Raw genomic sequence first — 18,285 nt, 5'->3', positions numbered from 1 at the left:
TCTTTATATTTTTTATTCCAAACCCATTTAATTCGGTCCCACAGGGAGTCGAACCCGGACCTGATGGTTACTACCGAGGTACTCTAACCACTAGGCTAGAGACCCTTTCGCAGGAAAAAAATCTAGAAATATTTTAATTTATTTCTAAAGTACAATTTGTAAAAAATTTCACCTTGACAATGAAATACTTCAAGAAAAAATATTAACTATTCAAAGGAAAATAGAATTCCTCTGAGCACCATGGAAATGTTTGAACCAAATAAAAATATTCTAATAGAGAAAAAATATTTTCACTTCACAAGAAAATATCCCATCTTGAAAAAAAATATTCTAGGTTAAATTAAATTATTATATAAATATGTGGTTTGTTTCATAAAATATATCTTTTAGAAAATACTTCCACTTCATGATGAAATATTTTTCAAAATAGAAACTATTATAAGTAATAAAATAATGTTATGATCTGCACGAAAAATTTTAGTTCAGAAAAGGTTCACGTAAAATCTAAAAATAAAGACACTAAACTATTATGAAATTATTTAATGCAACAACAAATAATCCAAAAACATTAATTAAAGCATGCGTTTGGCAAGTAAAATATGTTTTGGCATGATTTTCTTAATGCATCTTTTTAATTTGAGGGCAAATAAGCTTGAGAAGGAAACCGAAATGAATGGTTTTATGGTTGTTCATCCTGTGCGATTTATGCACTTTAATATACATTTTATAAAATTTATAATTTAAGTTGGGAAGTTGCCCGTGCATAAAAGATATCTTTTCTACTAAGATATAATGGATGCCATAGCATTTTTGACCATTGAAAATGGCACATAGTGTCAACATAAGACACCTATCAAAGAGTTCTGCTACATGTATGAAAGTAAGAAACATTTACACTCTAGCTTTAGAAAGGTTTGAGCAAGATTCACTTGGTAGTAAAAGCATATAAGATTGTGTCACCTCCAAAATCATTTTCTCTCGAGTAAAATCCTTATATTTTTTTTCCAATAGTAACATGCTCCCGTTAGATGACCGTATCCAGAAACAACCGCATGCATGCAAAATTCCAAACCACAATTGGACAATCAGAACCCGAAGAAGAAGACCACCAGCCAACAAGGAAAGCATACTCATTGCCAACACGCTCAAGCCACACCAGCTCTTGAGTCTCTGACCCTGCCGTAATAAAACCCCCCAGTTGCCGCTCCCCCTGCCAAACATGACCGTTGGGCGCTGTCCCCTTCCTGAGATCCCAAATACCCCACCGCCGCGCTCGCGCACCTGGTACCCAGGAATCGTCGCGCTCGCGCACTCGGCATTCCCCGCACCCACGCCGGCCCGACCGTTGCCGACCCCCCTGCGCGCACGCGCTCTCCATCCGGCGATCCCCGCCCGGCGCCGCGAGCACGGGGACGGGCCGGGGCGCATGGCTTGCGCCGCCGCGATGCCGATCGACTTGTCCCCCGCGCCCACGGCGTCGGCGGCGGAGTTGAAGGCGGTTGAGGAGGGGGAGGAGGAGGTGGTGGTGGTGGAGGTGGAGGGAGGAGGCTGCGGCGGAGGGGCCGTGGTGGTGGCCGCGGCGGACGCGGAGGCGGAGGGCCACCCCTACGATTTCCACGTGTCCGGGCCGCGCAACCTGCCGCCGCCTAACTGGAAGGAGATCATCAGATCGAGCTGGTAATCCCGTTTATTTGCAATCTTAGTTTGTGTTTTCCTTCATGGGATGCAGATGTTTCTGTGGGTTTTCCTGTGGGATTTGGTTTCGGTGGGACCATGGGGCACCGCTTGGTGTTGCAGCGGGCACCTTGATTTGCGGCCGCCGCTTGGCTTAGATCGGGAGGGGATAACGAATGCTGACCCGGGTTGCTCGACGCTCCTCCGCTTTTCGCGGTTGAATTAGAACGAAGTGGCTTGAATTTGGTCATTCAGATGGGAGGCGTCATCTTTGTTGGATTAAAGCGTGCGGCCAAATCGATTGCCCTTTCAAGCAGCTACATTGTGATTCCGAGTATCTTGTTCCATGGTTTGATATACTGAAATCACCGCACCTTTTATAGGGGCCAGATAACGTTTCTGGCGATTTGCCACCATTTGCAGTTTGGTAAACCATTTTTGAGGGTTTTGCCTTAATTTTCCATTTTGCCCTTAGCGTGATGTTATTGGAGTAGCCGAATAGGTTACTATTCCTACAAGCAAGGTTAACTTATAGGTGAGAAAAAGAAACAAAGGGAATGCTCAGGAAACAATAAAGCAATGAGCAGAGTGGGCATAGGCTCAAGACTCAAGTTTCCTGAGACCTTATTGGAGGAAATCAGGAACAAGAAAGTAATGAGAAGTGGAAAAGTATTCCTGAAACCAACGTGTTCTGTCCGTGGGCTAGTGCCTTCCTAGTATAAAACACGCTTTCTGTGCACACGCTTTTGTTGTATAGCTGTGTCTGGCTGTTTTCTGGCCATTACCTCATGGTTAAGACTTAAGTCTATGCGCATTGCTCAATTTTGCTAGTTGTCATTGAATAAAAATGGGAGTACTCAATTTTGTGGGTTAGATCAGCGCAAGCAACTGTGAAGGTTCATATCAAGAGCCCCCTGTAGGCAATGCCATTACAAGGTGGGGTCATAGTTTCCAGACCACAGGGGAAATGCTCATATAATTGCCTGGGGACAAGAGGTTTCACAATCAACCAAATACAAGAAAGGGAGGTGTATCGAAGGTTTCCTGTCAACAAGATAAAAAGGCCATATCAACAAGATAATGACATATAAGATTTTTTTTATTTTAACCCCATTTGCCCTCAACTAGATTTAAAATATAATCCTTTTGATTAAATAGCCAGCTTTTTATTAATAGTATTGATTAAAAATATTAAAAATTCTCAGAATAAAGGGGAAAATGTGAAAGAACCCACTTGAAATTGACTTCTATTCGCTGTACCCACTTGAAAGACCCAACTTTTACTTCTTTTTCCTGACTTCTATTCACTGTACCCTTGTATGTATCTGCAACTTTTTATGCTAACGTTATTGCTTTAAATTGACTTGTAGGAAGGACCCAAATTACAAAAGAATGGTGATGGCCTGCTTCATTCAAGCAGTCTACCTGCTTGAACTGGACAGGCAAGATCAGAAAGGGGAAGAGGATGGCCTTGCTCCAAAATGGTGGAAGCCCTTCAAGTACAAGGTCACGCAGACATTGGTGGATGAGAGAGATGGTTCCATCTATGGCGCTGTGCTGGAGTGGGATCGTTCTTCTGCCTTGTCTGACTTCATCCTCATAAGACCAAGTGGTGCACCCAGGGCTGTTTTAGCTCTCAGAGGAACACTGCTGCAGAAACCAACCATGAAGAGGGACCTGCAGGATGATCTTCGTTTCTTGGTGTGGGAGAGCCTCAAAGGTTCGGTGAGATATGTTGGTGCTTTAGCAGCGCTGAAGACAGCAGTTGAGAAGTTTGGCAGTGCCAATGTTTGTGTTACTGGGCACTCCTTGGGAGCTGGCTTTGCCCTTCAAGTCTGCAAGGAGCTTGCCAAGCAAGGAGTTTACGTGGAGTGTCATCTATTTAATCCACCTTCTGTTTCATTGGCCATGGGTGTAAGGAGCATGAGTGAGAAGGCCAGCTACCTGTGGAAGAAAGTCAAAGCAAGCCTGCCATTGAAGGAAGAAGCAACAACACCCCTTGAGAGTGCCAAGGAGGAGGCGAGTGACAAGAAGAGATTGCGCACTGAGAAGAAATGGGTGCCACATTTATACGTCAACAACAGTGATTACATCTGCTGCTATTACAACGCTCCTTCTTGCTCTTCCACAACAGCAGATGATGCTTCCGACGAACAGCAACAACAACACAAGGCAAGTGAGATCGCCGGTGATGTTGTCGCAAAGCTATTTGTGACATCAAAAGGTCCGCAGAAGTTCCTTGAGGCGCATGGGCTGCAGCAATGGTGGTCGGACGGCATGGAGCTGCAGCTGGCTCTCTATGACAGCAAGCTCATAAACAGGCAGCTGAAATCCATCTACACAGCAGCAGCTGTGCCATCTCCTGTCAAGTCATAGTGACAGCTTAATCCGCTGTTGCAAGGGGGTCGTTAGAAATGCTCTTTCTAATCAGTGTGTGCCTTTATCAACTGAGAATGTTTCATTACTCCGGTGGTAACTGAGAATTTGGTTAAAGGGATATGTAAGAATAGTATCAATAAATTAATAAGACATTTTATTTTTCAACTCAAATGTTGTTACTAGCATAGGCACAGCCACATTCGCCATCATTCACCATGTTAAGAGAGTTGGTGCAGTGGGCTGAATTTTTGCTGCTTGCTAGCTAGGTGCAACGCTGTCTCTGAAGTCTGAATATGTATCGGCTGTTCATTCATGGCAACACACCAAAGGAAAAAACAAAAACATTCTTTTCCCAAAAAAAAACAAAATAAAAAAAAGCCAACGACTCCGCTGGGGATCGAACCCAGAATCTCTGGTTCCGTAGACCAGCGCCTTATCCATTGGGCCACGGAGTCCTTGTTGTGTTGACCTAATTTATAATATGTATAGTCTTCCCTATCATGAATTGGATCTTTTAGATATCATAGATTTTAAACGTAAATTAAAATTTAGTGAATTTAATAACACGTTCCATACTCATGTAAAAAAAATACTCACTGTTATGATCTAATTAATGGCCATCCACACTCTAAACGGTCCTGGCATTGCTGAGCATTGTTCAGGAATCTACAGCCGTTTGCCGCTTGGACCACGCAATTTACAGCCGCCCACCCAGTGACCGTGCTACAAGACTGAGGTGCATTTATACGCGTGTTCCTTTCGTCCGTGTCCTTGCAGCGACCACGAGGGGGAGCATCGCGTCATCTTCCTGTGTTGTGGTGCCTTTAGTAATCGTTTGGTACCTTTGGCTTCTGATGCTGTCAGTGCCTATGTTGTTAATTCATTCTAGCTGATCATGTTGCTAATGTGGTTTGTGATGACACATTCTTCAGTTCAGAAGTCAGGACGCGACTGGGAGTGTGAGTGTTGTTTCCTCTCTTCTGGCTCCGACGAACTCTGCCTTAGTGTGAAGCTGGTCTAGCCTTCAGACTATGAATCTTTCCATATCGCATTTGACGTTTCAAGTTTGAACTATGGGTCAAGTGAATAAAAAAAATTGATGCACTCATCGGCTCATCGCATATTTGATTCAGCCTCGGCGCGCGTGCTGACCCGCCGGCCGGTAGCTGAACCTGAAAATTCTCTCTACGCAGCAGAAAACATCTTGGAGAGGCAGCCCTGACGAGAAGGAAGCTTCTGCCTTTTTCCGGCCGGAGAGGGCAGCCGGGGAAGCCTCAAATAGCTCAACTTTCCCTTGCTTTTGTGATGGAGCCCAGACCCAAGTCCATTGCAACACCTACCAACCTACACACCAAATGGCCTTGCTCTTGCAGGAAGCAACCGTTGTGTAGGGGCAAGGCCAATGAGGAGCAAGCGACAACGAATCAAGCCCTACAAGGCAACACCAGAAAGAGAAAAGTTTGCAATGGCATTCCCAACCATTTGGAACACATGAATTGCAGAATATGTGTAAGCAATTCAATGAATTGCCACACAATATTACATGTAAAAAATTGCTTTCCAAAGGGGGCCTGATTTGCAAGGGAACATTTCGCTGGATTGGAGAAATGGTGCCGGTAAAGCACATTGACAGAAAACAAATTCAATATGGTCCTGCTTGAGATCATGACCAATAAATTCCCTCCTACTTTTGCCTTTTCCCTCTGTAAATCATGGTTGCATGGTCCTTCCACTTGGCCCTTTTCTTTTATGATCTCCTTTAACCACCCTATCGATCAGACAAGACACTCAAATATCCAGATGAATAAGCAGAGGAGCATTATCCTTATATTGGGCAGAGGGCAGAAAAGATAAAAAGAGAGAGATCAGGATAAAATTGATCCTCCGAATTCAATATTTCGATGAGAAAATCTGCAGGATATTCGAGAGATCGGGCAGAAAATGGCTTCCTGCAATATCTGAATTCTGATTAAAATTGCTTACCAAGAGATGAGATTCAGAGGATCATGCATTGCCTGCATTTGGCCGAACTCCAATCGTGTTATCTCGAAAGCTATGTACAAAATTACTAGATACGCGTGAGGTATTGATGAGGCAGGTCATTACAACACCAATATCACCATCACCAAGGAGGTGCTAGAAAGAGAAGGAAATAAAAAAAACAACGAAAAGAAAAGGGAAAATAAAGACCGGAAGGGGATCGACGAGGGGAGAATAGAACGAATATCCGGCTCAGCTGCCTCTCGAATCATCGACGGCACTGGCGACGACGATGACGGGGGCGGCGCAGCGCGGCGCGGGGCTGCGGCCGTCGTCGAAGTTCTTGGCATAGCTGGCGGCGTCGTAGCCGAACGTGATGGGCCTGCCCGTGGCCGCCGTCGGAGAGCTGCAGATGCACTTGGTCTCCTGCGCCAGCCGCCTGATCAGCCGCCGCCACGCGCGCAGCCCGCACCAGCCAGCGTCACGCGACAGGACGAGCTGCGCGCGCCGGACGACGGCGGCGGCGCCCCGGTGCTTGTCTGCCCGCGGCCACGTAGTGGTGCTGGAGGAGGAGGTCGAGGAAGAGGCTGTGGCCATGCACCCCGACAGGTTCACGGAGCGGGTTGGCGCGGACAAGTCAGTAGTGCTCACGCCCATGGCTTGCTGCAGCGTTGCGAGCGAGACAGGGGAGGGCGTGGGAGAGGTGGGGAGGATGGTCTATTGGCGGTTATATGGGACGTTGAGATCTAGATTTACTGTAGTAAAAATGTTTAGAGGTTTTGTAGTGGTTGCATGCAAACCTCAAGGAGTGCTGTGGCTCAGTGCGGCTTGAGATGAGAAAATAAAGGAGGTCATAGTCATAAGGAGTGGTTCCTAGAGTTTTAGGATCTTCTTATGTAAGGAAGAGGGTGAGTGGGAAAAGGAGTTATGTTAGGTCAACTCCAGTGCTGCGTCAACTGTTGATGTCTATAGAAAATGAATAAAACTAATGTTCGATACCTCCAGTGCAGACATCGATTAGTGAGACCCTCTTCGCAATAAAAAGAAATCTCACATGAACAGAAGAAAAGTCGGACGTTGCCTCTATCCATCCACCATGCGCTAGATATCGCATTTTATTCATCAAAGTTCGAATGCTATTTGGAAGTTGTTCTGTTCTGACACATATCATTCGACCTCCACTATGTGCTCTATTCGTTTTTTCACCATCACGGTTCGATTATTTTGTACACCGGAGCTGGCCTTAGTGGTTACATTTGACAATTGAATATTTTATTTACGTTGACTATAAGTGTTCTATTGTACTTCTGTGTGAAAAATAAAGAATCATGTAGACATAATGTTACGTAACATTGCAAATGTGATATGGAAAAGAAAAGGTATAATTAGGATAATGCTCATGTTTACATACTACTTGGTCTATTGATATTCTACGTGCTATATGTAAAATAATAAAAGAGTAAAGGATGTACAATGATATGCCATAAATTTGGTACATCACATAACATTGCTTACTTATTTGTTTTTTTATAAACAAGGTGAGAAGACGATATCTTGAGAAGAAAATAAGGGATTCACTCCACCATAAATGTAAGGTTAAAGGGAAGAGCATCAGGTTACAATATCCATCTAGGTTCACGTTCCATTAAAATACTCATACCTATTTTTTAAGAAACAACACGATTCTTTTAGTGGTAAGCGTCGTATTTATCTTTAGTGAGGTGCTTGTACATGGAGAACAAAGAATTTTGAGTGCTACAGTAACAATGTGGTTATGTGAATATCGTAAAAAAAAAAACTGTTCCAAAGCTACGCGTAAGACTATACATCATCATTCCATGTATTTGACTATGTTGCATAACCGGAGTTTCATTTTACCGCACTTCACCTAGTTCAATGGTATGTTTATGACATTCTTCTGGGCAAACCGCATGCTAGCTCGTGCGTGTCGTGCAGATATATGCAGGCCATGATAAACCACTCTGGATCAAGTCATGGGCAGGTACATGCAGCATGAGCCCAGCAAGACTGCAACGAGGTCCTACGAGCTGGGAGGGGAGATCAAGCTCATCAACTGCACACACATGTGGGTTGGGTGTACCAAATCTCTAAGAAGGGGATTCTTCAAGGCAACCCCACGATGGCACGATCCATGCGCCTAGAAATTGCTACCCGGAAACACTGATTTCCCTGTTGCTCCATCCTAACTGCGGATCCACGGAGGATCCGTCTGCTTCCTCCACGGATCCATCTTCTTCAACTAGCTAAGCGCTTACGTACAGTTCATTCGATGCAGGTTGCGAACTGCGAAACCTCGTTTACGGCACTCGATTGGTTCTTCCAATAACGCTGGGTACGGTGAATTAGGCCCCTGCAGTGTGAGTGTGTGACCCAAGCCAACAGCAAAAGTACCCACGAGATTACCAGTACAAAACGAAGACATGAGATCATATTTGTCTACCAAAGATGAAAGGCCAAATAACGTAATCTTATGACAATATTGATCTACACATTCTCATTGTGAAGGTTATCTGTGAGCTTGGAATTACTGGCAATGTCTACTTCGACAAGTAGTTGCTCATGATTCTGGTGGTTACAGTTCACAAGCAGAAGCAGGTATTGAATATTTGCCACTTGTATTCCGAATATCTTAATTACTTACATAGTCAGCTTATGTTGAAGTCTCCTAGTGATCGACAAATGGTGGCAAATGATTACAATCTTTGGGGCACAAACGCCTCCTATCATGGATTAGTTGAAGCATTCAATTGTTACTTTCAAAAAACTAAATGAGGTACAGGTAAACAAAAGGGGCAGGCACGGTAAATCTCAAAGGAGAAACTAACAGCCTAACCATGAAAACTCTCATTTCTAAGGCTATTTACATTTGTTAATTCTTCAACCCCACAACATCAGTTCTGATGTGTAAACTTGTAATGTACATCCGACCGCGGTCAACCATGAAGCAGGAATTACTGAATTGTCAACCATGAAGCACGAATTACTGAATTGTCTTGTACCCACCAATTGTCACAGTAGCAGACGCCAGGGCGCCACTGATGTTCTTTCAGCATATTAGGCAGACTAGAAGATTCAGTATAAATGGGAAGTCTTGTTAAATCGGGCTTGACTTGAGGGCCTACAAATCGTGATATTTTTATAAATCAGGCATGCTTATCTCTAGAACTGAACAGTTTCACTTAAAGAACGCAATAGTTGGGAGTACGGAGTACCTTGTTTGAGGATGTAACAGCTGCCCTCCACCGTGGATCCTGTGTAGTTGATGGTCTTTCCCTGAACAAAGTAACCACTCTCGATTCTGTGGGCCTTTCTACCACCTGACGGTGAGGCAAATCTCTCATGATCCATAGAACAAACCCTGATGGAAGTGACGAACCTACAAGAAATATAAACCAATGATTCAGCATATAAGCACCATTAGAACAAAGTAATTTTTAGAGACATGTCTACTTTAATGTAAACTGTCAACTGAACCATCAGCGAATGAGCAGATAAAACAAGAACATAGCCGTATAGGATCAGTAATAAGCATACATCATGCTTTCGGTTACTCTTCTAGTATTCATTTCCATTCATTCCACTTAGATGTGTGAGGCACATGTGCACCAAGTACCAATTCGCTAGAAGCTATTCATAGTTATGCTTAGCATCTACAGAAGCACCAACTACAACCTGGTAATAAAGTGAGAAGATGAGAAAGATTCACAAAATCACAGAAACACAAAGGAAACTAAATTTCACCGCACTTAAAAAAGTACTGCCAACACCAAGTACCAAGAAATTCTTCCGTAGGCCCTCGAGGACAGTAATGAATACATGCCACATAAATTATACTTTGTAAGTTGACCTCAAACCATGAAACCTATAAACAACAGGGTAGTAAGTACTAGCAATTAGTAAGGACTATGGATGGAGGTTAAGCCCTTAAATCTAACAACATAGCGGAATCGTATGTATGCTTGCAAGGAAAAATGCACACGAGATCCAGCCTTGAAGCATATGCATATATGCTTGATGGCAAAATGCATTGAAAAAAAAAAACTTAATGCACCCTACCACTTTTGACCATGAATGGCAATGCCAACATGAACTATATTAATTAAGCACACGGCCATAGAGAAAAGATGTGCCATTTGCCTATTTCTAGGAACAAAGGAACACAAAAATACCTATGAAGTAATATACAAACAAAATAACAGCATTGTAGATGATGTCTGCATCTGTTGAGTACCAATACAAAAGCACCTGCAACAAAAGGTATAGAAAATTGGAGGTCACTTAAATAAGAACTGCAAAATCATGGATTTACATCAACTAGAATGTATATAAGAACTTACTGGAACATTAGTCACAAGTGCTAGTATAGCAGAAGACGAAAAACAAATTAGTGAGACAGCAGCTAAACTGGCAACCTGCAGGGAAGGATTGTCAATTTGAATACAGGAGCATATTACTAAAGATGAAGTTTGTATGTTTTCAATTAGATCTGTACGTTTTCTTGAGATCCTGTTGATAAATAGAAAAGACACTTCAACATATATGTGCTTTTAAAGTGTGAATTAATCACCATAATGATTTTCATTGCATAGATCTAACGAATAAAATTCCCTCAAAAAGTCATGAAACTGAACAAATATTGGGAAAATGCAGCTTGTGCTACTTTTAAGTTACACTACATTCACATAAAAGTCATAACTATGCATAGTTGCATACAATTAGATTTTGCATACAATCAACAAAATGAAGAAATGCAAGCCACAGGAAGAATGGTCCTGGGAGAGATGTACCTTCCACTTCTCAGTTGATACAGTTTCAGAACGAACTTTGCTCATCTTCGAGAATAACAATGCACCTACACAAAAACCCAACAAATATGTTAAAATACTGAAGCATCAACCTATTCATTGATGATGTACAAGAGTGCAAGCGCAACTACAGCTAGCAGTGAACAAATAGCAGATAATTTTGCAAGTTGGCCAAGGAATAAGATAGAAATCAAGCATTTGGAACTATAATAAACACTACTATCTAGTGGGCTAACGCAAGAAAATAAATGGAAGCTAATCTTCGGTTGAGAACAGGGGGGGCACATACAAACAGTTTCTCAAATACAATATTTATAATTTCTGAATTAATACCAAAGACATTTTTATGGCATCTCATACACAAACAATATTGAATGCTTACCATAACATGCCAGAGCACCACCGAGTACAAGAACTACTACTGAAAATACATCCAAATAAACCTGCAAAATAAAATGTTGGCCAACATCCAAAAAGCAATAAAGTTGCAAGTACATAAATAATTGTAAATCGTTGATGGTATTGGTAAAAATTGTAAAGTTATCACGAGCAAGTTGTAATAATATAAGTATATCGAGTGTGCAACAAACATTACAAGACACACAAGTCAATATTCTTTTCTTCAGAACTGATAGAGAACAGCTTTTGAATGGAGATCACATAGTTATAGCTTCATAAATATTACAAATACAACATTTAGGCTTTGCTAATCAGCAAAAGGACTCCTGGACCACCTCTAACACTGTCTGATGTTTGGTTTTAACCATGAATTCCCACTATTAACTTTATGTCATCAAAAGTTTCAGAATTCATTTAAGAAACATAAGCTAACAGTTTTTGTTTCCACGGGAAAGCAGAAGGGGCAGACGGGCAACACGCAACAGAGGTGCACAAATGCATGAGCAAATAGGAAATAGAACAAGAGGCAACATATAAACATGTGCTTGTCTTATTTCTAACGAGCACATGATGAAAGAACCTTCTGGGTGTTATGGAGAACTCATCATTTTACTCCTTCACCTTCAACTAATGGATACGGGATTATAATGATACACTGGCACGACTCTGCATCTTTTTTCTTTTTTTATGTAGTATAATGATATGAACATCGATTTAAGATATCTGATATACCAATGCAAAACGCAACATTTAAGAATAATCCAGCAGGATGTGAAATCATTAATTCTCCATACCCTTTTCAATAAAGATGAATCAATATGGTTTTCTCCTCTACCAACCCATATGAGGATGGCAAAGGCAAACATAACAACAAATGACAGTACAAGCACCTGCAAGAAAAAATATTCTCAGTATTAATTTGGGTTAACAAATAGTTATTCTAATAGATGGTAGAACTAGAAGCATTGAATGATTAAAGATGACAAAATTAAATTTCCTCCATGACTAAGATACCGTGCATAAATAAGTAGGTAATCAAGCAATAGGTAGTTTTGCATCGGTGAAAGGCCATGACAATGCAAATAGTAAGTTATAATGATGGGAAAGAAAACTTGCCAAAATCACAAACTTTTGCCGGCTTCCAAGATGTATTCCCGGGCAACACCTCTGACGGATATTAACAGGATGGATGCCAGGTTTAGTTTTTGTTCTATCTAGTAAAGCTTCACGGTGACTCCTTACATCCTCTTCATCTTCATCATTTGTCTGATGACACAGGTCAACCCTGTAAGATCATGCTTTTAGAGAAGCATAAAGCCTTTTTAAAAAAAGAAAAAGGAAAAGGAAAAGGAAAGGCATTTGCAACTCAGGATCCAAAAAAGATGGCAGGCATGTAGCACCAATGAATCAAACCAAATTTGACCTAGGAAAACCTAAATATCTGTGCTATATCATATTCAGCAGCATGACCTCTGGAGGCACCAAACTATAATCATTATATCTATAGTCGCATGTTATAATGCACAATGACATTGTCAGCTCATCAAACTACCCTAGACACTAGAAATGATCTCATTGAGTTTCTAGGAGGAACAAGTCTTGCTACACGCCAACCATATGATGGAAGAAAATGAGAGAGTGCTCTAACACAACCGTAGTAACAGGCTTGGGCAGTTGGGCACCAGGGTGGTACTTTACTCATTTGGGGGCAGGCAAGGGAGTTCGCCAAGGAAGCTAGCTGTGGAGAGTGATATATTCTTGTATACATCCAGGAGAAGTAAGGGGTTACGGACAGCATTCTCCGTCAACTATGAGGCTATGAGCTCTTTGGGGTCTTAATGGTCAGCCTCTCACTTAAGGCTGGGAATGGTTTGGTCTCGAACCGGTTTTAGTGGTTTGGTTTTCTTAATTGGTGTTGGTTGGTTTGGTGGACAATGGGGTGACATATATAATGGTTGGATTTGGTTTGGTTTAGCGATTGTAATGGTTTGGGCCAGTTGGAATTAGTATGGCTATATGTGTGACCTAGTCAAAAGCCGAACCCTAAAATTTAAATCTCGCGTTCACACCTATAAATTTTAACGAAATTAACTGAAATTTGTTCGAGATGTCTTAGAATCACAATCAGCTACTTCATGTAGATTAGCATGCCTAGATCTACACGTGGACCCCGCGTCGAAAGTCGGACCCTAAAACTAAAACCTTGCGTTCACACCTTAAAATTTTAGCGAATTTGATTGAAATTTGTTGGAGATGTCTTAGAATGGCAATCAGCTACTTTGTGCAGATTAGCGTGCCTAGATCTACACGTGGGTCCCACATCGAAAGCCAGACCCTAAAACTAAAACCTCGCGTTCACACCTTAAAATTTTAACGAATTTGACTGAAATTTGTTAGAGATATATCAAAATGACAGTCAGCTACTTCGTGCAAATTGGTACTGCTAGATCTACATGGGGTCCACGTCGAAAGCTAACCATATGATATATATGAAAAATAGGTTTTAAGTGGCTTAGAACCGGTTTGAGATATGAGTTTAATTTGGTTTGTGGTCTTTTACACAACTTAGTTGATTTGGTTTAGATATATAAGAGTAATGGGCTGGTTGGTGTGGTTTGAAATTAATTTTCTTTTATATATGGTTTGGTTTGGTTTTGAGGCGGTTCTCAGACCATTAGCAGCCTTACTCTCACTACATTTCATTTGGGTGCTTGTCATCTTGAGGAGAAGCTAACAAAGACTAGCAGGAGCATCAATGTGTTGGGGTAACATTGCATGCACCCTTAGTGAGTTGATGTAAAGACCAAATCTTGCCTAGGATTAGGGCCTGTAACCAACAAATCCAACTTTTATGCACATTCATGTTTTTCCCCAAATGATACATCTGGATAATGGGTACTACTGTGAACATCCACTTGAGCATTCAACACCACTGTTTTAATCACTCGACTGTAGCTGGTCGAAAATTTTAAGGCTAGTACATATGATGGATGTACTAAACAGGAAGTACGCTATCCAGTCATCCTACTAATAAATCATGATTAAAAGTATAAATTACCACCAAGTCACCAACAGAGATTGCTACGATATGGTCCTACAGCTACCAATGGGTTGATTTCCGGAATTCCAGTGGCATAAGAAGTGATGAATTAAAAGATGCATGCTGTTTTTTTTTTCTTCAGATAGTTCAAAACACTACATAGGGTAAGCTACACCAAAAGGACATATGGACAAGATAGGGATAACAAAGAGGTATGGGAGGATTAAGGTAGTCCAGAATCCAAATGGTCAAAAACAATCTAGCTGATCATTACATTTGTTTTCTTGGGTTATGTGTATGTCCCCACCTTTCAAAGAGATAAATCAAACATAGTGCACAACTACACATGCACTAGGACCCAAAGGATATGATCGGTGCCCTTAAAAAATTTGACAAAGCTGCATGCATACTATGCCTACTACATACCAAAATCAATGCCCATGGACTCACCAGAATGACAGTAGCAGTAGAAATGAAGCAAGAAGCAATATCTGTGGACTAGCTGCAAAATAATGAGGAGGATAGCTCTTAGATCGGATCAGGAAATAATGGAAGAGAAAGGGTCTTGTAACAGAAGAGAATAAAAATGGAAAAATATAATAAATTAATACTCCAAGGACAACATACCCATGAGAACAAATCCACATCCATGCACCCAGCAAATCCATCTCTGGCAAGTAGCAATGATGGTAGACACGAAATACACTAGGAATACTATCACAAAAAAAAATTAACTTAAGTTAGTAGGAATGATGGTAAACATGAAATATGCAGGGAATATTTTCATAAGGTTAATCAAGTGAGCATTTGTGTTTATTCTGATTCATTTCTAGATGTTTAAGTACTTTATTTCGAAAAATTGTTAAGTCAATAATGAAAATTGTTAAGTCTATTATGAATCCACTTAAGGACACTCTGGTTGACAACAAGTATTGACATGTTTCAAAAAATGTAATTGTCTAAAAAAGCTAAAAGACAGTACAAAATAAATTCTGCGTTGATTACGGAAGTCGCTTACATTAAGCTATTTTGCACCCAACCTACCTAAGGACAAGCATGTAAAACTGCAATACAAGAATAGAAAAAAATAAAAATGTAGGCTAGTATCCATTTCCTAATTATTCCAAAACTAGGGCATACATAGTTATGTTTTTCTTATGCACATATCCTGAATGCTATAGCAGCTACATTATAGTACTTTTGCTGCCACTTACCACTCTAGCAATTGAACTAGCATTAACTAAAACTTGAATAGAAATTAGTAACCAACCAAACAAGAACAGTTAAGACAATCAGTAAATACAAAAGAAACTATGCAGAAATTCCCAGTATATGCCAGTGGTAAAGAATGAGAGACCTCAGGTACAAAAGATTAAAAACAAAAAGGATTTATCGAACTAATGTGTCTCACCTATGTTTGATAGGCCAATCAAAAAATGGAATATCTGCAAGAGATTAGGCATATATCATTAAGGATATGGCAGCTGAGCTCATAGCTCAAAGAGAAACAAATGTCAAGCACTGATTTAGCAAGATTTATTAATTTATATCATAATTTTAACAGAAATCCCATAACCCAATAACCCATATGCTGATGTAAAAATATGACATATAGCAAGGAACTCTGGTCATGGCTTTCAAGTTTCAAAACATATAGAAACTAAAGAATATAACTGTCAGTTGATTGATATTATATAGCTATATTTGCATCATGAGGACCTTAGCTGAGACATGCTTGCAGGTCAACATTACTTTACCTAAAAATCTTTTAGTGAATATTTCTAAATTTTATTCTCCGTATTTCAGAATCAAACGAGTTGGAAAATGCAAGCTGAACTAAATAGGGTCTTACAGTTAGTAATAAAAATAATAATAACTTAAATGGCCATCACAAACTGAAAGTAGTTAGGAAAACAAACCAATCAAACAAGTCAGACAAACCCATTAATTAAAACTACAACCAACTGTTACAGCTAGAAGAGGATAAGCTTGGTAATAAGAAGAGGATTTTTTTTTTCATTTTGATGTAGGCCATTCTAAAGCCTCTGTTTCAAATGCAAGAGAACATGCAGGGCCTAGATGGAAATTTCATTTTCAAAATTAAAGAAACATAAAGTGAATACCCTAATTGGTTAGCTCGATGTTCAAGGGCGGAATAAGTAGTTACTAGCCTAAAACAACATAGTAAAAAAAAAAGTTGGACAGAAAGGATAACAGAACAAGGAAATTCCAGATACCTTTTGCCGAGTCCATCCCTGTAGCTGATTGTGCCTGTGAATTCTTGCCAGCTGCACATTACAAGCATAGTGATCCTTAGTGAAGTGCTTGGGAACGTAACATTGAAATAAATAATGTAAGGTGATGTGCAATGGCAACTGACCAAAAATGGCAATCACTATAGACACTGAATACAATGTTGGCAGAAAGGCACACATTTCAGTAGGATAAATTCCCACATCGAGTAACACAGGAGCAACACTATGGTGGACAAGTACATATCGGAATCTCTAGATGGGTTGAAACGCAATAACTAATGTAGCTTATCCTGAAAAACACGTGGCACCAGATCGAACAAACCCACCTGCACCAAGGCGGCGATCGCAATGGCGCCGTCGACGACAGCAAGCGCACCCTCGGCCGCGACAATCGGCAGCGGCAGGCAGCCCCCGCCATCCCCGGCGGCGGCAGGGAAGGGACCGTAGCGACCCATACCGGCGGACGGGCAAGGAGCGGCGGTGGCGGCGAAGAAGGAGGATCAGGGGGCTGGCGAGCGGAGCATCTCGCGGCGGGGGCACGGGAGGCCCGGGAACTAGGGTTTGGTGTGGCCTGGCTCCGGGCGCGGCGCGGGCGGAGGGAGAGGGGGTGGAGCCGTGGAGGTGGAGGAGCAATTGACTGGAGGGGGAAGACCAGGCAACACCTGTTGGATTGGAAAGCCCGAGACCACGGTTCGATCTGGTGCAGGCTGGCCGTACGCCGGACGCTGTGCTGTGTGCTCGGCTGGTCCGTCATGCCAGCAAGCTTTATGGGCCATGTCGTCATAAATTAGCCGTCTGTCCACTCTCGGAGCGTGAAAAAGATTCATAAATTATGAAAATCCTTATTTAAATTGCATCGATGTTAAGAATAGTAAAATTATGTTATTTTATTTTAGAGAATGCTTGTCTCATTTTTTTTAACATGTCGACATGTGGTTTTCATTTTGAGTAGAAGAAACACGACCTTACATAATCTAGTTGGACTAGTTTATCCAATTTTCACTTTGTGCATATTACAATAAAAAATACATCATGAAACGGTCTTTTTGTCGGGATAATTTAGTAAGTACTAAATTTTGAATGTAATTTTCTCAATAATCATGAGGTACATTGTTATCTTCTTTTATTGAGTATGGTCATAGCTCTTTTTTAAAATCATTTATAAAGTGTAAAAATATACTACCAAGATAAGTTTTACGTCCACCTGGTAAAAGTTAAATTAGTGTTTAAGTCAGAGAAATAAACTACGGCTAAATTCTTTTATTCGTGTGATATAACTACCTTAAAACAATCATGCATTGCCACTTAATTACTTGATTGTTATTTCTCAATCATTTTCACATATTTTATGTATTTGAAGTTGTTGAAGTTATATTCATAAGCTTCTTTTTGCATGACATTGCATTAAAAGAATGCATTTACGAGCCTTTAATGTATACTACAATAAGATCAAATGTTTTAAGGCATAGAAGTGTGAATGGAGGATGTAAAGATAACACGAGAAAATGCATAATCAATCACTCATATGATGCTAATTTTCTCATTCCGGATCTACATGTCATTTTGTTTCATTCCGTGGTGCGCATAGATCATCTAGAAAATTCTCTCTACACGTCTATAACAACATATGATACATATTTTTTAAGACCCTATTAATGACTCAGAAAACCCGCTAAAATATAATTATCTCAACCTAATGCATTTTTATAGGTATAGCAGGCATTTAATTCCT

The 18,285-nt window shown here is 40.9% G+C and overlaps 2 protein-coding genes and 1 non-coding gene across 3 annotated transcripts; 1 reads left to right on the top strand and 2 right to left on the bottom strand.

Annotated features, from left to right (window-relative positions):
- Positions 1-1,207: 1,207 nt before the first annotated feature.
- LOC117854415 (GDSL esterase/lipase At4g10955) lies at positions 1,208-4,218 on the top strand. The gene is made up of 2 exons (XM_034736599.2): positions 1,208-1,677; positions 3,045-4,218. The coding sequence occupies exons 1-2, from the start codon at positions 1,220-1,222 to the stop codon at positions 4,048-4,050; spliced, it is 1,464 nt and encodes a 487-aa protein (XP_034592490.2). The 5' UTR covers positions 1,208-1,219; the 3' UTR covers positions 4,051-4,218.
- Positions 4,219-4,435: 217 nt separating this feature from the next.
- Positions 4,436-4,508, bottom strand: TRNAR-ACG (transfer RNA arginine (anticodon ACG)). Its single transcript has one exon. It is a non-coding gene; the product is annotated as a tRNA-Arg (tRNA).
- A 4,142-nt stretch (positions 4,509-8,650) lies between these two features.
- On the bottom strand, positions 8,651-17,242 carry LOC117857827 (tobamovirus multiplication protein 1). The gene is made up of 13 exons (XM_034740700.2): positions 16,880-17,242; positions 16,536-16,586; positions 15,710-15,743; positions 14,926-15,012; positions 14,749-14,800; positions 12,375-12,543; positions 12,053-12,148; positions 11,242-11,302; positions 10,842-10,906; positions 10,392-10,466; positions 10,224-10,299; positions 9,267-9,430; positions 8,651-9,172 (listed from the first exon to the last, which is right to left on the bottom strand). The coding sequence occupies exons 1-13, from the start codon at positions 17,006-17,008 to the stop codon at positions 9,149-9,151; spliced, it is 1,083 nt and encodes a 360-aa protein (XP_034596591.1). The 5' UTR covers positions 17,009-17,242; the 3' UTR covers positions 8,651-9,148.
- Between the last annotated feature and the right edge of the window lie 1,043 nt (positions 17,243-18,285).

This window comes from Setaria viridis, chromosome 5 (genome assembly GCF_005286985.2).
Source record: "Setaria viridis chromosome 5, Setaria_viridis_v4.0, whole genome shotgun sequence".
Taxonomy (NCBI): Eukaryota; Viridiplantae; Streptophyta; class Magnoliopsida; order Poales; family Poaceae; genus Setaria; species Setaria viridis.
The sequence above is the reverse complement of the archived record's forward strand: the minus strand, read 5'-3'. Positions and strand labels throughout refer to the sequence as shown.

What these genes read in the sequence shown, in the direction of transcription:
- LOC117854415 (XM_034736599.2), top strand. Translation starts at nt 1,220, where the DNA reads ATGACCGTTGGGCGCTGTCCCCTTCCTGAGATCCCAAATACCCCACCG. An exon ending in GAGATCATCAGATCGAGCTG is followed by an intron (nt 1,678 to 3,044) that starts GTAATCCCGTTT and finishes ATTGACTTGTAG; the next exon opens with GAAGGACCCAAATTACAAAA.
- LOC117857827 (XM_034740700.2), bottom strand. Translation starts at nt 17,008, where the DNA reads ATGGGTCGCTACGGTCCCTTCCCTGCCGCCGCCGGGGATGGCGGGGGC. An exon ending in CGATCGCCGCCTTGGTGCAG is followed by an intron (nt 16,587 to 16,879) that starts GTGGGTTTGTTC and finishes TGTAATGTGCAG; the next exon opens with CTGGCAAGAATTCACAGGCA. An exon ending in TATCAACTGAGAAGTGGAAG is followed by an intron (nt 10,467 to 10,841) that starts GTACATCTCTCC and finishes CCTTCCCTGCAG; the next exon opens with GTTGCCAGTTTAGCTGCTGT.